At 46.0% G+C, this 16,508-nt stretch overlaps 1 protein-coding gene across 12 annotated transcripts; it reads right to left on the bottom strand.

Annotated features, from left to right (window-relative positions):
* Positions 1–5,457: 5,457 nt before the first annotated feature.
* Positions 5,458–16,449, bottom strand: LOC117997799 (zinc finger protein OZF-like). Of its 12 annotated transcripts, XM_034986208.1 has the most exons (6): positions 15,778–16,425; positions 15,247–15,362; positions 14,657–14,769; positions 14,457–14,533; positions 11,902–12,028; positions 7,555–10,615 (listed from the first exon to the last, which is right to left on the bottom strand). In XM_034986208.1, the coding sequence occupies exons 5-6, from the start codon at positions 11,933–11,935 to the stop codon at positions 8,970–8,972; spliced, it is 1,680 nt and encodes a 559-aa protein (XP_034842099.1). In that variant the 5' UTR covers positions 11,936–12,028; positions 14,457–14,533; positions 14,657–14,769; positions 15,247–15,362; positions 15,778–16,425; the 3' UTR covers positions 7,555–8,969. The 12 variants fall into 12 exon arrangements, 10 of the variants coding, with proteins under 10 accessions (XP_034842099.1, XP_034842097.1, XP_034842096.1 ...); XM_034986206.1 differs by having other exon boundaries at positions 14,657–15,412; XM_034986205.1 differs by having other exon boundaries at positions 14,657–15,362.
* Positions 16,450–16,508: the final 59 nt, after the last annotated feature.

Below are 16,508 nucleotides of genomic sequence, written 5' to 3'. Positions count from 1 at the left end.
CGCCGGAAGTCCCGCCCCAATATGACGTGCTAGCACAGAAGGGCCCTCCCCTGAGCCTTCATTGGCTCAGCGCCGCCAGGCGCTCGGACAGAGCATTCTGGGTAATGTAGTTCCCACAGCCCTGCAGACTCCGCGAACGATGAACCCACACCTACCTCCCAGGTAAGTCAGGCAGCACCGCGAGGATGGCCAGGAAATGGCCTCGCCAGAGAGAGACTGGAGCTTGCCTCCTTAGGGAAGATCAGCACCCACACTTCTGGGTACGCTGTTGCAACAGATCGCCAAAGTGTTTAGAAACATGTTATTTCAGACTCCACGAAGCCGAGCTTGCTTCAGAGGCCAAAAATATTATTTCAGATGCCCTCAAAAGGACACAGATCCGAATGGACATATCATTCCATCGTTACTCGGTACAAAACGCGTTCGCTCCGTAGCTGGAAGCTAATAAACATCATGCTATTGCTTTTCAAATGCAGGTACCCCGAAACTTTGGAGTCAGTTTTGTTAGTTTCAGAATTTTAGGTCAGGGGCAGTAGAGAAGCCTCCGGATAGGGTCATGGCAATGAAAATAGAGGAGGAATGGATGTTGGACACTCTAAAGCAAGTGGACAAGGGTAAACCAGGCTCCGGTTCCCTCAGGAAATATCTTTCCTGCCTAAATTATCAGTGATTGTATCCAACCCAGTGAGCAGTACTGTTTTATCCATAGCCTATTTCTTACTCCATATCCCGAAATATATTCAGTTCTTTTTACAAAATGATAATGGCACAACTCACTACTATGGCCAATGACCTCATAAAATGTATGCTTCTTGTTCTCTTGTTGCTCTAGATGTATCAATAAAACTAATGAGGGAGAGGAAAGGGAGGATTAGAAGGGAATAAAAATTAAATTGAGGAAGGAGTTGAGTAACTGTTTAAACTGAAAGGAGGGGAAAAAGAGCTCCTTTCTGTATTCTAGGTGTGGGCAGCCACTTTGTGCAGGTGATAACCAAGTTGACACTAAGGACTAGTCACTCACGGGGAGAGCCAGGTTAAAACAATCCAACACAAAGGTAGATAAAGTGCCAAAAAGAGATGAGAAAAAGCTTGGTGAGGTGGAAGGAGATCAAGTAGCCGGAAAAGGGCAAGGGGGACAGGATAGGAGGAATAGGAGCACAAATGTGAGCACAAATGAGACTCAGGTGTCTGATCTCACTTCTTTTCTATGTACACTCACTACAGTGGGGGAACCTCAACCAGGCTCGTGTCTGATGACATTCTCTCTGTACTTAGGACTCCAAAATTTATGTCTATATATCACACTTCCTCCAGGAACTAACCCATACCTCTATTCACCTACTCAGCATGTCCAGATGGGCTTGAATCTGCTGTCTCCAGTAGTCACCATCTTGGTTCATAACAGCTCCATTATCCTAGGTCCTCAGAACACCAACCTGGAGGCCACCCTTAACCATGTTCTCCCTTGTCCCTCATAGCATTTGTGAGGAAATCATGTGCTACTTACTTTCAAAGGACAAAAAAATCTGTATCTCCCTACTAAATATGTTAATAGCTGATCCGGCTACCATCTCCTCACCCCTGATTTATTATAGTTGTCTCTCAATGATCTCCCTACTTTACTTGTTAATTTATGGTCTAATCTTTAAATAGTAGCCAGAATGACTAATCTTTCCCAAGTAAAATCATGTCACTTCCCTTTCCAAACCTTTCAATACATGCTTCTTTACAAATTAAAATCTCGATTCTTGCAATAGGTTTAAAGGACAAACATGACCATGTCTTGGCCCAACCCTATGAACTTTCCTCCTACAGGGACGGCTTGCTGCTTATTCCCTTCAAGCCACCGGCCACACATAAGGACAGAAGTCAAACATCTACTGGCTATGCCAATTCACCATGTATTATGAGCCAAACCCATTCACTTCTGGTGGGTGAATTTTAGGCAACTGATTTTAAGTAACCTTCCTTCCATTACTTCATAAAATAACTCACAACTGCAACCCTCTGACACCCACTTCCACAAACAAATTTCAGGCTTTTAAGGTTAAATGCTGTACTTATTACATTGTGTTTCTCAAACTTTTAACAGGTGTAAAATTGTGCTACGGCATTTATTGGGATTCTATCTTCTTTTTTTATGTTTTACTGATTACATTTTGAGGATCTCAATAAGCCCTGTGATTTTTATTTTGGATTTTGCATAGCTTGGTGGTTTTCAGGAACACATACATTCCATGACAGCACAACTGAATCTGTGGACTCTCCTCCAGAATATATTCTTTTTTTTCCTCCAGAATATATTCTTAAGTAAAAATCTATGCTCCAGAATGAACACACAAACACACACAAACACACACACACACACACTGTGTACAACTAGAGGAATCTGTATGAGATCAGTAGATATATCAATGACAATTTCATTGTTGTGATATTATAATATGGTCTTGGAAAATGTTACCATTGGAGAAACTGGGTAAAGCATACACAGATCTCTCTGTAACAATTCTTACAACTGCATGTAACTTGCCCATTTTCACATTAAATATTTCAATTAAAGAATCCAAGAGCTATATACAACACAAAAATTCCTGCAAAGTATCTTAAAGTCCTTTACTTACCATGTTTTGGCAAAATCAGTTGGTATTGATAAATTTCAAAAATAAGCCTACTGGGTGCCTGGGTGGCTCAGTTGGTTAAGCGACTGCCTTCGGCTCAGGTCATGATCCTGGAGTCCCGGGATCGAGTCCCGCATCGGGCTCCCTGCTCAGCGGGGAGTCTGCTTCTCCCTCTGACCTTACCCCCTCTCATGTGCTCTCTCTCAAATAAATAAATAAAATCTTTAAAAAAAAATAAGCCTACTAATTAAAATTTGGCAAAAATAACATTAAAATGAGGTAATTTTAAGGAAAATGGAAGCAAAAGTTAAAACTATTAAACTATAAAGATCAGAAGTAAATAACAGCAGAGACAAAGTATAGCACAAGATAATATATGTAAACATATTTTTACAATATAAATACATTATTTAACATAACTCCAATATAAATATTTTCATAATGTTCCTAACATTTCCTAATTATAAAATATCAGAATTATAAAAATAAGTAAAAAGTCAAGGGAAATTAAGACAATGTGTAGTACCATTTTATACTGAAAATGAAAAAAATAGAAAAGTCAGGGACACAGAACAAGAAACTTCTCCCTGCTCCACAGGAAGCCTGCTTCTCCCTCTCCCACTCCCCCTGCCTGTGTTCCTGCTCTCACTATCTCTCTCTCTGTGGTCAAATAAATAAATAAAATCTTTAAAAAAAAAAAAAGAATAGTTAATCCTGGGTTTCCTGAGATCAACATTTTCTAAGAATCGGATACCTGAAAAGAAGAGCTACTTCGCAAATTGTGTTTGCTCCCAGGACAGGGACTGCCATGGCAGCATCTGTGCAACGGGGACATATACACCAAGACAAAGTTCTGGAATTCCATGGTCTCATCTGCTTGCTGGGAAATCATTATCATTTCACCTATAAGTGCAGTGACAGTGTCTGCATGAGGAGTAAATATTAACTGAAAAATATTTCAGACTGAGCAAACCAATGAAAGCTATTAAAAGTGCTTAGTAAGGGGCGCCTGGATGGCTCAGTCGTTAAGCGTCTGCCTTCGGCTCAGGTCATGATCCCAGGGTCCTGGGATCAAGCCCCGCATCGGGCTCCCTGCTCTGCGGGAAGCCTGCTTCTCCCTCCCCCACTCCCCCTGCTTGTGTTCCCTCTGTCGCTGTGTCTCTGTCAAATAAATAAATAAAATCTTAAAAAAAAAAAAAAAAGTGCTTAGTAAGATATCCATCAGGAGTGGCACAAACTGAAAGGGGAAAACTTGCTTTTGAAATAAACAATCAAAATCCCAACAGACTGTGAGGAAAGGAATCTGAGATCTAATAAGTGAGGGACGTAAGCCAACCAAATGCTTATTGGGGCTTTTCAGAGAATTTGAAGGTTTTTTGCAAAATGGGATTTCTTGCCATTCCTGAAAACATTGAGGTTAGTGAAACTGAAGGAAAAGACACTGTGGGTGGAGTTAGAAAGTATATCCAGAGTTGGGCAAATAAACGTTAAATAGGCTTTGTCATTTTGTTCAACATTTTAAAACATCAATTTTGGGGGTGCCTGGGTTGTATACTCAGTTAAGCCTCCGACTCGTTTTCAGCTCAGGTCATGATCTCAGGTTCATGAAATCAAGCCGTGCATTGGGCTCTGTGCTGAGCACAGAGTCTGCTTGGGTTTCTCTTTCTCCCTCTGACCCTCCCCCCACCCCCGCTCTCTCTCTAAAATAAATAAATCTTTTTAAAAAACACATCAATTATGTACCTCATGTGTTTCAGACAAATTTCTAGGAACGTGGAATGTATCAGTGCACAAAATGTATAAAGAAATTTCCCTCCTGGAACTTACTCCATAGTTGATGGAAAAGGCAATATGCAATTCATAAATTATATTAAGTTGCATAGTGTAATAGAAGGTGATGTGTCCTAAGAAAAGAACAGCGAATGGGTAATGAAGAAATTAGGAGTTTGGGATGGGTTGAGGCAGTAAACTGGGTATCTATATTTGGACTCATAGTGAAGACGACAACACAGGAAATATTTTAGATGGTTTATTTTTTCCTTGTCAACTATTACATATCCATCATCTTGCCTTACTGAATGAAACTGGAACTCCAGAACAACTGAAAAAGAGAAAGGAGCAGTTATCTGCCCTTTGTTTTAATATGGGAAAATTTTAATAATGAATAATAAGATATAATATTTGTAAGAGTTTCTTTGTAGACATCATTTATAAGATTAAGGAGGATTTCTTCTATTCTTAGTTTAATATCTCTTTCAGTGTAACAAGACCGAACAATTGGCAAATTGAAATTTGATGTAAAAACTACCATTTGTCATATCATCAGATGTAGAAAATACTTGGAGGTATGTAAGATATGTGAGGGCTATAAAAAGAAAACTAAAACACATTGCTAAGAGGGGCACCTGGCTGGCTCAGTAGGTGGAGCATTTGACTCTTAATCTCAGGGTTGTGGATTCAAGACCCACATTGGGTATACAGATGACTTAAAAATAAAATCTTAGGGCACCTGGGTGGCTCAGTCATTAAGCGTCTGCCTTCGGCTCAGGTCATGATCCCAGCGTCCTGGGATCGAGCCCCACATTGGGCTCCCTGCTCTGCAGGAAGCCTGCTTCTCCCTCTCCCACTCCCCTTGCTTGTGTTCCCTCTCTGGCTGTCTCTGTCAAATAAACAAAAATAAAAAATCTTTAAAAAAAAATAAAAGAAATAAAATCTTAAAAAAAGGGGCGCCTGGGTGGCTCAGTCGTTAAGCGTCTGCCTTCGGCTCAGGTCATGATCCCAGGGTCCTGGGATCGAGCCCCGCATCGGGCTTCCTGCTCCGCAGGCCTGCTTCTCCCTCTCCCACTCCCCCTGCTTGTGTTCCTGCTCTCGCTCTCTGTCAAAAAAAAAAAAACAAAAAAAACCTTAAAAAAAATTGTGAACAAAATTTCAATAAAATCTAAATAAAAGGAGACAGATCATGTTTATGGATTGGGACACTCAGTATTCCTTCTAAATTGAAGATTAAATGCAATCCAGCGGAGAAAGGGGAACCCTCCTACACTGTTGGTGGGAATGCAAGCTGGTGCAACCACTCTGGAAAACAGTATGGAGGTTCCTCAAAAAGTTGAAGATAGAGCTACCATATGATCCAGCAATTGCACTACTGGGTATTTACCCCAAAGATACAAATGTAGGGATCCGAAGGGGTACATGCACCCCGGTGTTTATAGCAGCAATGTCCACAATAGCCAAACTGTGGAAAGAGCCAAGATGCCCAGTGACAGATGAATGGATAAAGGGGATGTGGTATATATATACAATGGAATATTATGCAGCCATCAAAAGGAATGAGATCTTGCCATTTGCAACGACGTGGATGGAACTGGAGGGTGTTATGCTGAGCAAAATAAGTCAATCAGAGAAAGACAGGTATCATATGACCTCACTGATATGAGGAATTCTTAATCTCAGGAAACAAACTGAGGGTTGCTGGAGTGGGAGGTGGGGTGGGAGGGGTAGGGTGGCTGGGTGATAGACACTGGGGAGGGTATGTGCTATGGTGAGCGCTGTGAATTGTGCAAGACTGTTGAATCACAGATCTGTACCTCTGAAACAAATAATACATTATATGTTAAGAAAAAAAAAAAGAAGAAGAAGATAGCAGGAGGGGAAGAATGAAGGAGGGGAAATTGGAGGGGGAGACGAACCATAAGAGACGAAGGACTCTGAAAAACAAACAGGGTTCTAGAGGGGAGGGGGGTGGGAGGATGGGTTGGCATGGTGATGGGTATTAAAGAGGGCACGTTCTGCATGGAGCACTGGGTGTTATGCAAAAACAATGAATCATGGAACACTACATCAAAAACTAATGATGTAATGTATGGTGATTAACATAACAATAAAAAATTAAAAAAAAAATAAATGCAATCCAAAACAAAATCCTTGTAGGCTTTTTTGTGATACAGAAATTGACAAGTGGATTCTATTTTTTATTTGTATTTTAAATTTAAATTCAGCCAATTAACATATAATGTATTACTGGTTTCAAAGGTAGAGGTCAGTGATTCATCAGTCTTATATAATACCTAGTGCTCATTACATAATGTGCCCTCCTTAATGTCCATCAACCAATTATCCCATCCCCCTGCTCCCATCCCCTCCAGCAACCCTCAGGTTGTTTCCTATGATTAAGAGTCTCTTATGGTTTGTCTCCCTCTCTGATTTAGTCTTGTTTTATTTTTCCTCTCTTCCCCTATGATCCTCTGTTTCTTAAATTCCACATGAGTGAGATCATATAATAATTGTCTTTCTCCAATTGACTTATTTCGCTTAGCATAATACCCTCTAGTTCCATCCCTCTAGTTCTTTGCAAATGGCAAGATTTCGTTTTTTGATGGCTGAGTAGTATTCCATTGTATATATACCACATCATCTTTATCCGTTCATCTGACAAGTAGATTCTAAAATTCATACGGAAAGGTGAAGGACCGAGACTGACCACTACAACTTTGAAAAAGAAGACAGTTGTAGGAGTACATGACCTTGATTTCAAAACAAATTATTCAACACATGAAAGTATGGAATAAAATAGATAAATGCAACAGAAGAGAGTCCAGAAATAAACATTCAGAGAAATGAATGACCTTCAATGAAGATACAAAAGCCAATTCAAAGGAGAAGGAATAATCTTTTAAATCAATATGGCAGCAGCTCTTGGGTATCCATGTTTTGTTTTGTTTTAAGTAATCTGTATGCCCAGGGTGGGGACCAAACTCATGACCCTGAGATCAAGAGTCACATGCTCTACTGACTGAGCCAGCCAGGTGCCCCTGGGTATCCATATATATGTATTTTTTTAAAGAATGTCCAAAAATTAACTGAGAAAGGCACATAAACATCAGTAAAAAAACTAAAAAAAACTTACAGAAAGAAACATAGGAAAAATTATGTCTTTAAATTTGGCAAACTTTTTTTCGCAAACATTTCTTGTATACAAGATCAAAAGGATATTCAGTGAAAGAATGGACAAATTCAACTTCATTAAAATTTTAAAATTTTTTCACAAGAGAAGTGATTGAAAAGACCAAACCATGACTAGAAGAATATATTGGCAAATATTTAAAATAGAAGACTTTCATCAATAATCCATGGACAAACGTCAAAACTCAGTAATTAAGATGACAAATCATATGAACAGAAATTTCAAAAGATATGATGGCTAGAAATTAACACATGAAAAACATCTAAACATCACATCATTAGGGAAATACAAATTAAAATCACAAGGTGCCATTACACACCTATTACACCACTGAAATTAGGAAGCCTGACCATACCAGGTGTGAGTAAGGATATAAAGAAACTGGAACTCTGGTCCTGGTTTTTCTGGTGAGAATGTAAACTGATACCAACATATTAGATTATCCCTTAGTAAGTTAGACATTCACCTACACTGTGACTCAGGAATGCACTGCTACATACTAATTACAAAGTCCTGCAGTCTTTCCCAGGATGCCTTTGGAAGCAATGCAAATGAAGCCAAAATAGGACTAAGAAATATTTTCTGACTTGGGGCACCTGGGTGGCTCAGTCGTTAAGCGTCTGCCTTCGGCTCAGGTCATGATCCCAGGGTCCTGGGATCGAGCCCCACATAGGGCTCCCTGCTCAGCGGGAACCCTGTTTCCCCCATTGGCTGCGCTTATAAGCCACTCCCCCTGCTTGTGTTCCCTCTTTCGCTGTGTCTCTGTCAAATAAATAAATAAAATCTTAAACAAAAAAGAAGTATTTTCTGACTTGTACTGTGCCTCTGACATGACACTGTGACTCACAAAAGCTGTTCACCCCTTCACACTGGCAAACCACAATTCTATCCTAAACCTACCCCCAAAGTGCACATAACCTCCAAATTTCAACGTGGCTTAAACAACAAGATGTTTGTCTACTACTAAGGACTTTCTCTACTGTGAACTTTCTGGTGCCTGATAAAGCAGTATCTTCCACTGAAATACTTTCCACATTTGCTGTACAAAAAGCCTTTTCTCCAGTGTGGACTTTGTGGTGCTGAACAAGTCTATCCTTGAGGCTGAAGGCTTTCCCACATTCATTATACTCAAAGGTTCTTCCTCCAGTTTGGATTCTCTGTGCTCAAGATTTCTTTTGTAAATGGAGGACATCCCACATCCATTACACATATTCAAGGCCTCTCTCCAGCATGAACTTTTTGGTGTTGAAGGTGAGTGGATCAATGATCACTGTCTAAAGAATTTCCCACATTCATTACATTCATATGGCTTTTCTCCAGGGTGAACTCTCTGGTGCTCATTGAATTCAAACCTTTTTATGAAGGTTTACCCACATTTGCTGCATTCATAAAACTTTTCTCTGATGTGGATTCTCTGGTGCAAAAGAAATCTTTTTTTGCGGATGAAAGATTTCCACATTTACCATGCTGAGACGGCCTTCTCCAGTGTGAACTTTCTGGTGTTTAAGGAGGGTGGAGCTGTGTCTGAAGAACTTCCCACATTGGCTGCACTCATAAGGCTTTTCTCCAGTGTGAATTCTCTGATGCTCAAGAAGTCTGCTTTTGTAGACAAAGGACTTTTCACATGTGCTGCATTTATAAAGTCTTTCTCCAGTGTGGATTCTCTGGTGTTCAAGAAGTCTCTTTTTATGGATAAAGGACTTCCCACATTCACTGCACTTATGAGGCCTTTCTCCAGTGTGAACTTTCCAGTGATGATTAAGGCTAGATTTGTGTCTCAAGAACTTCCCACATTCGTTACACTCATAAGGCTTTTCTCCAGTATGGATTCTCTGGTGCTCAAGGAGTATTCTTTTGTAGAAGAAGGACTTTTCACATTCGCTGCATTTATAAGGCCTTTCTCCAGTGTGGATTCTCTGGTGCTCAAGAAGTCTCCTTTTATGGATGAAGGACTTCCCACATTCACTGCATTTATAAGGCCTTTCTCTAGAGTGAACTTTCCAGTGATGAATAAGGCTGGGTCTGTGTCTAAAGAATTTCCCACATTCATTACACTCATGAGGCTTTCCTCCAGTGTGGATTCTCTGGTGCCTTAGAAGTATTCTTTTGTAGAAGAAAGACTTCCCACATTCACTGCACTTATAAAGCCTTTCTCCAGTGTGGATTCTCTGGTGCTCAAGAAGTCTCTTTTTATAGATGAAAGACTTCCCGCAGTCACTGCACTTATAAGGCCTTTCTCTAGTATGGATTCTCTGGTGCTCAAGAAGTCTGCTTTTATAGATGAAGGACTTCCCGCAGTCACTGCACTTATGAGGCCTTTCTCCAGTGTGAACTTTCCAGTGTTGATTAAGACTAGATTTGTACTTAAAGAACTTCCCACATTTGCTACACTCATGAGGCTTTCCTCCAGTGTGGATTCTCTGGTGCTCAAGAAGTCTTTTTTTGGAGACGAAGGATTTTTCACATTGGCTGCACTTATGAAGGCTTTCTCCAGTGTAAGCACTCTGCTGCTCCGTGAATTTAACCTTTTTGCAGCAGGCTTGCCCACACGTGCTGCGCTGCCGTCGCAGAGTGTGAGAAACTGCCCTGCTCCCTCTGCCTCTGTGTGGATACTCTCCGCTGGCCATGGCCTGGTGCTGGAGAAGGCCCATGCTGCCCAGGGAATAATCCTCAACCTCTCCACAGGTGAAAATATTGTCTGACATGAGGATTTTGCTCTTCACGAACAAAGCCCCATTCTCCTCCCTTCCAAGGTCCTTCTCTCCACGGTTCTGCTTCTGGTGCTGGTGTAAGAAAGAACTAAACGAGCACAGTTTTCCACAAGGCCCACAAGTGCATGGTTTCAGTCCAGCACATGTTCCTTCGTGCTCAGCAAGGTACAAGACGTCTTTCTCTGCTGGGATACACACATTGCAGGAATGAGCCTTTGGGACAGACAGGCCCGGGTCTGGAGTCCTGGTCTGTGACACTCTTTCCATAAAAACACATTGCTCAGAAAAAGCTTCCTCAGTTTTTACCCCATGCCAACAACCTGAGAGCAGAAAAATGCTGGTGAAGTGTATTATAGGCTTTGGCAGGACAGGACAGCCCATTACAAATGTGCGTAGGACACAAACAGGACTGAGTCCCCGGGTTTGTTTTCAGGACAAAGGAGCCAGGACCGGGTGAAGGAAGGGGACGCTGTATAGCACTCGGCCTCTGATGGTTACAGAACAGTGTCTGTGGGGACGGGGGCCTCACACCTAGCAAGAAAGTAAGATACAGTGCTGTGCCGGCAAGAGAGGTCTGGTACAGCTCACTCCTCTGCCGGGGTTCTCAGCAGGACCTTGTCTGCTGGTGACAAGTGTGTGCTGTGTGGAACGTGTGTCCCACTCCAGGAAAAAGCAACTGCCTTTTAGCTGGTGGTCAACCATTTAGGGCTGTGTGCACATATCTCATGACACACAGAATGGAGGCTAATGTTGCAGAAAGACAGAAAGGGGAAAGATGTGAGGGACACAGATGTAGGGGAGAGCCAGGGACTAGAGGTCACAGCAGAAATGACAAGCGGGCAAAATGTCAAGGGTGGGGAGGAAGGACTGAAATGAGGTATGGCCATGAGCCTTGGCTCTACGTAGTAGTGAGCAAAGGATGGTTTCCTGGTATGATTTATACTCAGTCTTGAAATCATGCCTTCCCGCTGCTCCTACTCACCAGGCCCAGGATTCCACTAATCCCCCTTCCTATGGTTGGAGAGGTGTCTGAGCTGTCAGGCACCCAGGGCTCTCCTCTACCCCTCAGCTCAACCTAGGCAATTTTCTGGGACCTAGCAGATTGAAGTCCTCAGGAGAAAACAGGGCAGTTAAGAGGACGACACTGGTCCAGAGTGACCCAACCACTGATAGACTACAGGAAAGAAGTTCATTACTAGGAAGATTTTGAGGACAGTCTTGCAAAAATAATTTAGGGTAGCCTGCAAATGCTGACCATGTCGTTGTCTATAATTCCCGAGACAGGCAGTACACAAAACAGAAGGGGCAGAACCTGTGACACAGATCTTCCACAAATGGGAACAGTCAGCAAAGTAAGGAGGGGCAAAGCTATTCAGAATTGATCAGGCAGGTCCAAGACTCAGAAACCAAACCCTTCTGCGAGAGGCTTCAAGGCAGAGTATGTCGGGGTTTCAGAAAGCCCAGGCCCAGCAAACAACACGTACGCCAAGAAACCAGGAAAGGAAGCAATGCCCATGGCCCAGCTCTGGGAAGGACAGAGACCCTTGGAAAATGGAGAAGAGCAGAGCCTCATATGAGGCAGTGGTGTGGGAATGAGGCTCCTTACCCAGGGAGGCCATCAGTGCCAAGTTCTCCAGCATCACGGTGCGGTACAGATGTCTCTGAGCCTCGTCAAGGAGCCCCCACTCCTCCCGGGAGAAGTACACGGCCACATCCTCAAAGGTCACATGGCCCTGTCACGATGAGGGCAGAGCAATGCATAAGCCGCCTCTCTAACCAAGACCCCCGGGCCATGGCCCCCCTCCCCAGCTCCCCAACTCAGAGGAGATGCAGGTCCTGCTCCACGGGTACCCACGCTTCCTCGTGTCAAACTCCTCCCTGCTGCCAGTCATCAGCAGGAACAGATGGGGAGAGAGGCAGTCTTACCTGCGCTCTAGGCTGGTGCATAGAGTCCCTGGCACTCTCTTCACAGTCAGCTCTCCTGGGGTCACACTGATCATGCCCCATATGTCACTTACGCTCAGCCTTCTGGCTTAAGCCCTGAGTACAAGGACACTGAGTGCATCCTCACTCCCTCCGCATCTGCACAGCACAATGGGGTCACCCCTCTCTCGTGTGCCAGGCCACGACCACTCATCCATGACCACTGCCACCTCTCGTCCTTGTCCCAGGCATCTCTCTGGTCTCCCCATATGTCATTCTGCATGTGGCACCTGGGCAGTGTTTGCCAAATGCAACAGGATCCAGGGCTGCCCCAGGGCCTCTGATGGACCCTCCTCCCAGAGGCAGTCCTAGCACTGAGGACCGCCCCACCGGGTCTGGCTCTGTTTTCCAACTTCAGCGACCCTAGCCTGTGTAGGAGTCGGACCCCCCAAACCCTCCTCCTCAGTGTTGCCTGTGCTGTCCCCACACCAGTCACACCTTTCCTCTCTCCACCTCCTCTCAATCAAAGCCCAGCCCCACTTCTCCTACCACAGCCCAAGAGACTCTCAGCTGACCTCCTTTTCCCTTAAGCTAATCTGTCATCCCATCTGACACGCTTCAGGTTCCAGCAAGAGCTGTCACAAAACTGAACCTGTGGAGGGAAAAAAGTACCACGACTTACACAGTGTCAACTGATCTCCATCACTGCTCTGCCTTTCGGTAAATCTTGCATCCAGCCCCTGGGAATCCTGTGCCACCACGTGGACCCCCACCTGAGGCTTGTTCCCGCACAGCCCCCCCCCCCCCCACTCAGGTCACCGTACTTCCTCGTCTTAGTGATGACAGCCATCCCTACCCAGGTGCCAAGCCAAGTGCGCCAGTCCACGGAGAATATCCTCCCCATCCTTCCCCTGAAATGGCATTGCCTCCATGACCTGCAGAGTGCACCCTCTTAAATGTGACATGGTCTACATGCCCACCACCGCTGAGGGGTGTCTTCAAACCTGAACCCCTTCCCTGAAATCCAGGTGTTTCTAGATGCCCACCTGCCACCTCCACTCAGAGGTCCCTGCAGTATCTCAGACACAACATGGCACAAACCTAACTCCTCCTCAGAGTGCTGCTGTTAAGTACTCCTGCTATGGACTTTCCATCTCAGCAACGGCACTTTCACACTTCCAGCTAAAGCCAAACATCCTGGAGTAATCCTAGATTCTCTCTCACCCTGTACAGCGGAAAATCATCCCTACTTACAAAATAAGCTGGAAACAAAACAGTCAGGCGCCTGGGTGGCTCAGATGGTTAAGCGTCTGCCTCCGGCTCAGGTCATGATCTCAGGGTCCCGGGATCGAGTCCCGCATTGGGCTCCCTGCTCCTTGGGAGCCTGCTTCTTGCTCTGCCTCTCTCTCTCTCTCATGAATAAATAAATAAAATCTTTAAAAAAAAAAAAAGAAAAGAAACAAAACAGTCTTCTCCAACTATGGAGTCAGTGCTATGATCCAGCTACCATTAACCTTCACCAGAACTGCAGCCTCCACTGGGGTCTCTCTGCCTCCACCCTCACCCCCACAATCTGTCCTCCACTCTGCAGGCAGAGTAGCCGGATTAGACCTGAGTCAGATCACTTCCCTTCCCTGCTCCAAACCTTCCATGGACCCACTGCCCTCAGCAGACCCAGTTCCTCAGGCTGCTACTTGAGGACTGACTCTTGCCCCTCAATCTCTGTTCCCAGATTTAATGTAGTCCTGCAGTTCACTGAACACTCCCATGTGGACCTTAGGTTCACCTTAGAGACTAGAGAAATGGGACACCTCAACACAACTTCTGGCCTTGATTAAGGACCCTGCACCTAAGATGACCCCAGGGCTCAGAACAAAGGGCCTGAGGATGTCACTATCTCTTTTACCTATGTGCCAGGACCATGGGGATGGGGATCAGGGCCAGTGAGCACAATCTCCCAGTACTTCTATTATTTCAGTGTGTTCACCATCCTGGAGGCTCCCTGAATCTCACAGCTCAACAGTTTTTATACCTCCAGCTCTTCTCCCATCTGGGAGGGGCGGGGGGGGGGGGGCTAGCTAAAAGTGAAATGTCTTTAAAACAAAAAACAAAAACATTTATTTATTTTTAAGTAATCTCTATACCCAATGTGGGGCTCAAACTCACGACCCCAAGATCAAGAGTCTCATGCTCTTCCATCTGAGACCAGGCACCCCAAAAGTTTAAAGTTCTAATCACCTGGTCTTTCTGGTGACCAGCCCCAACTTGAGGCTATCTAGGAGCCGCACCCCAAGTCACTTCATTAGAATAAACTCCTGTGTGATAAAAGGAGACAGTTATGATTACAAAAACCACTCCTAACACCCAGGAAATTCCAAGGGTTTTAGGAGATCTATGGCAAGAGTCCATGACAAAACTCCAAACACATATATACCTACATTTTGTCACAGAGGTATATTGCTATTCCAATCAATTATTACTTGCTTGCATACGTTCAACTGGCTGAAGTTACACCGTTTTGAACTTGTACTTCCTGGGAGAGCTGAGGCACCTATGAGACAGACGTTCATGAACCTGGGCTGCTCCACCAGCCAGGCTGGCCCTTCCCTGGCTCCACAGAGAGTAGACAGTCGCTGAGTCTTCAGAGCAGAGACTCTCACATGCCCTCACACCTCCCCTTCCATTTCCATCCGAGCAGGGCTCCTTACTCATTACACCCTCCTCTCCCCCACCACCTTAAAGCCCTGGACCGCAGGACCCTCCCACCCGCAGGCACTCTTGCCTGCCCTCCAGCCCCAGCCCTCTCTTCCTTCAAAGACGTGTTCGGATCTTTCCATCCTAAATCTGAGATCCGGGCTTGGTCCTGGTCCAGGACTTAGGCTATTACTGCACGGACACCACTGGGCCAGCTTCCGCTGGGTCCAGAGCAGAGATTCCAGCTGCCTGTATGTCCCCTCTACTTCGGGAGCTCGGAAACAGTAAGTCCAAAATCCAACTCCTAAGCCCTCCTGAAACCTGCTCCTCACACCAGTTTCCTCGTCTCAGCGCGTCCGGATACTCAGGCAGAAGACAGACCGGACAGTCTTTGATCCGTCCTTCCGCTCACAGCCACACTCGCCGCAGCAGGAAATCTTCCGGTTTCACCTTTAAGATGATCAGGACTCTTACCACTTACGCTCCTCTCACAGCCCCCGCTGCAGAGGTCCAGAAACCAGCATTATTGTTTCGAGTCTCGGGCAGCAGCCTCCCTGGCTCCCAAGCCCGCTCCCCCGAGCAGCCCGCGTCCCTCCTCCACGCACAGCCCGCCAGGCCCCGCGCCCTCTCGCCCACCGCCCGGCGGCTCCCTGCCGACGCCAGGCGGACCCCCGCTCCCCCGGAGGCTCCCGGCTCACGCGCGCCCCCGCGGCTCCGCACGTGCCGGTCCAGCCACACGCCCCCCACGGGGGCCCGAAATGGGCGCCCGCCCACGAACGCCGCAGGTCTGGGGGCCGGGGCCTGGGCCGCACTGTCCTAGGCAGGGGACCCACCCCCTTGCGGGTCGGGCACAACACCCTCTCACCTGCGCCGGGCACTTCAGCCTGGCCGTCACCATGGTGATCTGCGGGTTCGGCCGGGCCGGGGGGCGCGCGATAATGGCGGAGACCGGCAGGAGGCCCCGAGAGCGGCTCCCCGCAGCCGTGCGCACACCGAGCCTCAGACGCGCTCCCGTGCGCAGCACACGCGTCTTCTCCCGCTCCTCTCGGTTCTAGTTCGCTCCGGCGGACCACGCAGGGACCACGGGAGCAGGACCAGGACCAGCGCCTCCGCGGGGACCCGGCGGGAAGCCCCGCCCGCCGGCCTTCCGCCCTCCCGGAGACGCCCCGGTGTGCGCCCTCATTGGCCAGCGTGATCCGGAAGCTGGAGCACGGCCTTCTGGGTAGCGTAGTTCCTCTACTCCGCGGCTCGCGGGGTAAGAGCCTCTCCCCCCGCCTGCACCTGGAGGGCCGGGCGGCGCCTACGAAAGGACAAATTAAAAGCCCGCCAAAGTAGAGTCAGCAACACCTGCTAACCTAAAAACAAAGCCAAAGGTGGGCTTATTTCGGAATAAAAGAGAACTGCAATCCGGGACGAACAAACTACGCAAAGCCGTAGGCAAAGGACAAAGGAGAGGTACCCACTGTTGTGGAGAAAAGGGGTTAAGCTGGGAAGGCTGTTATAAACCAGAAGTCCACTGGAATGAAGTGGGAGTTCGAAGCAGGGTGGCTTCTCATTGGCTGAGTTGCTGAGCTGGGAATAAGCAAAGTTTTCTTT

This window comes from Mirounga leonina, unplaced genomic scaffold (assembly GCF_011800145.1).
Source record: "Mirounga leonina isolate KUSES-001 unplaced genomic scaffold, KU_Mleo_1.0 Mir_376, whole genome shotgun sequence".
Classification (NCBI taxonomy): domain Eukaryota; kingdom Metazoa; phylum Chordata; class Mammalia; order Carnivora; family Phocidae; genus Mirounga; species Mirounga leonina.
Note: the sequence above shows the minus strand (reverse complement) of the source record. Positions and strands in the feature narration are given on the sequence as shown.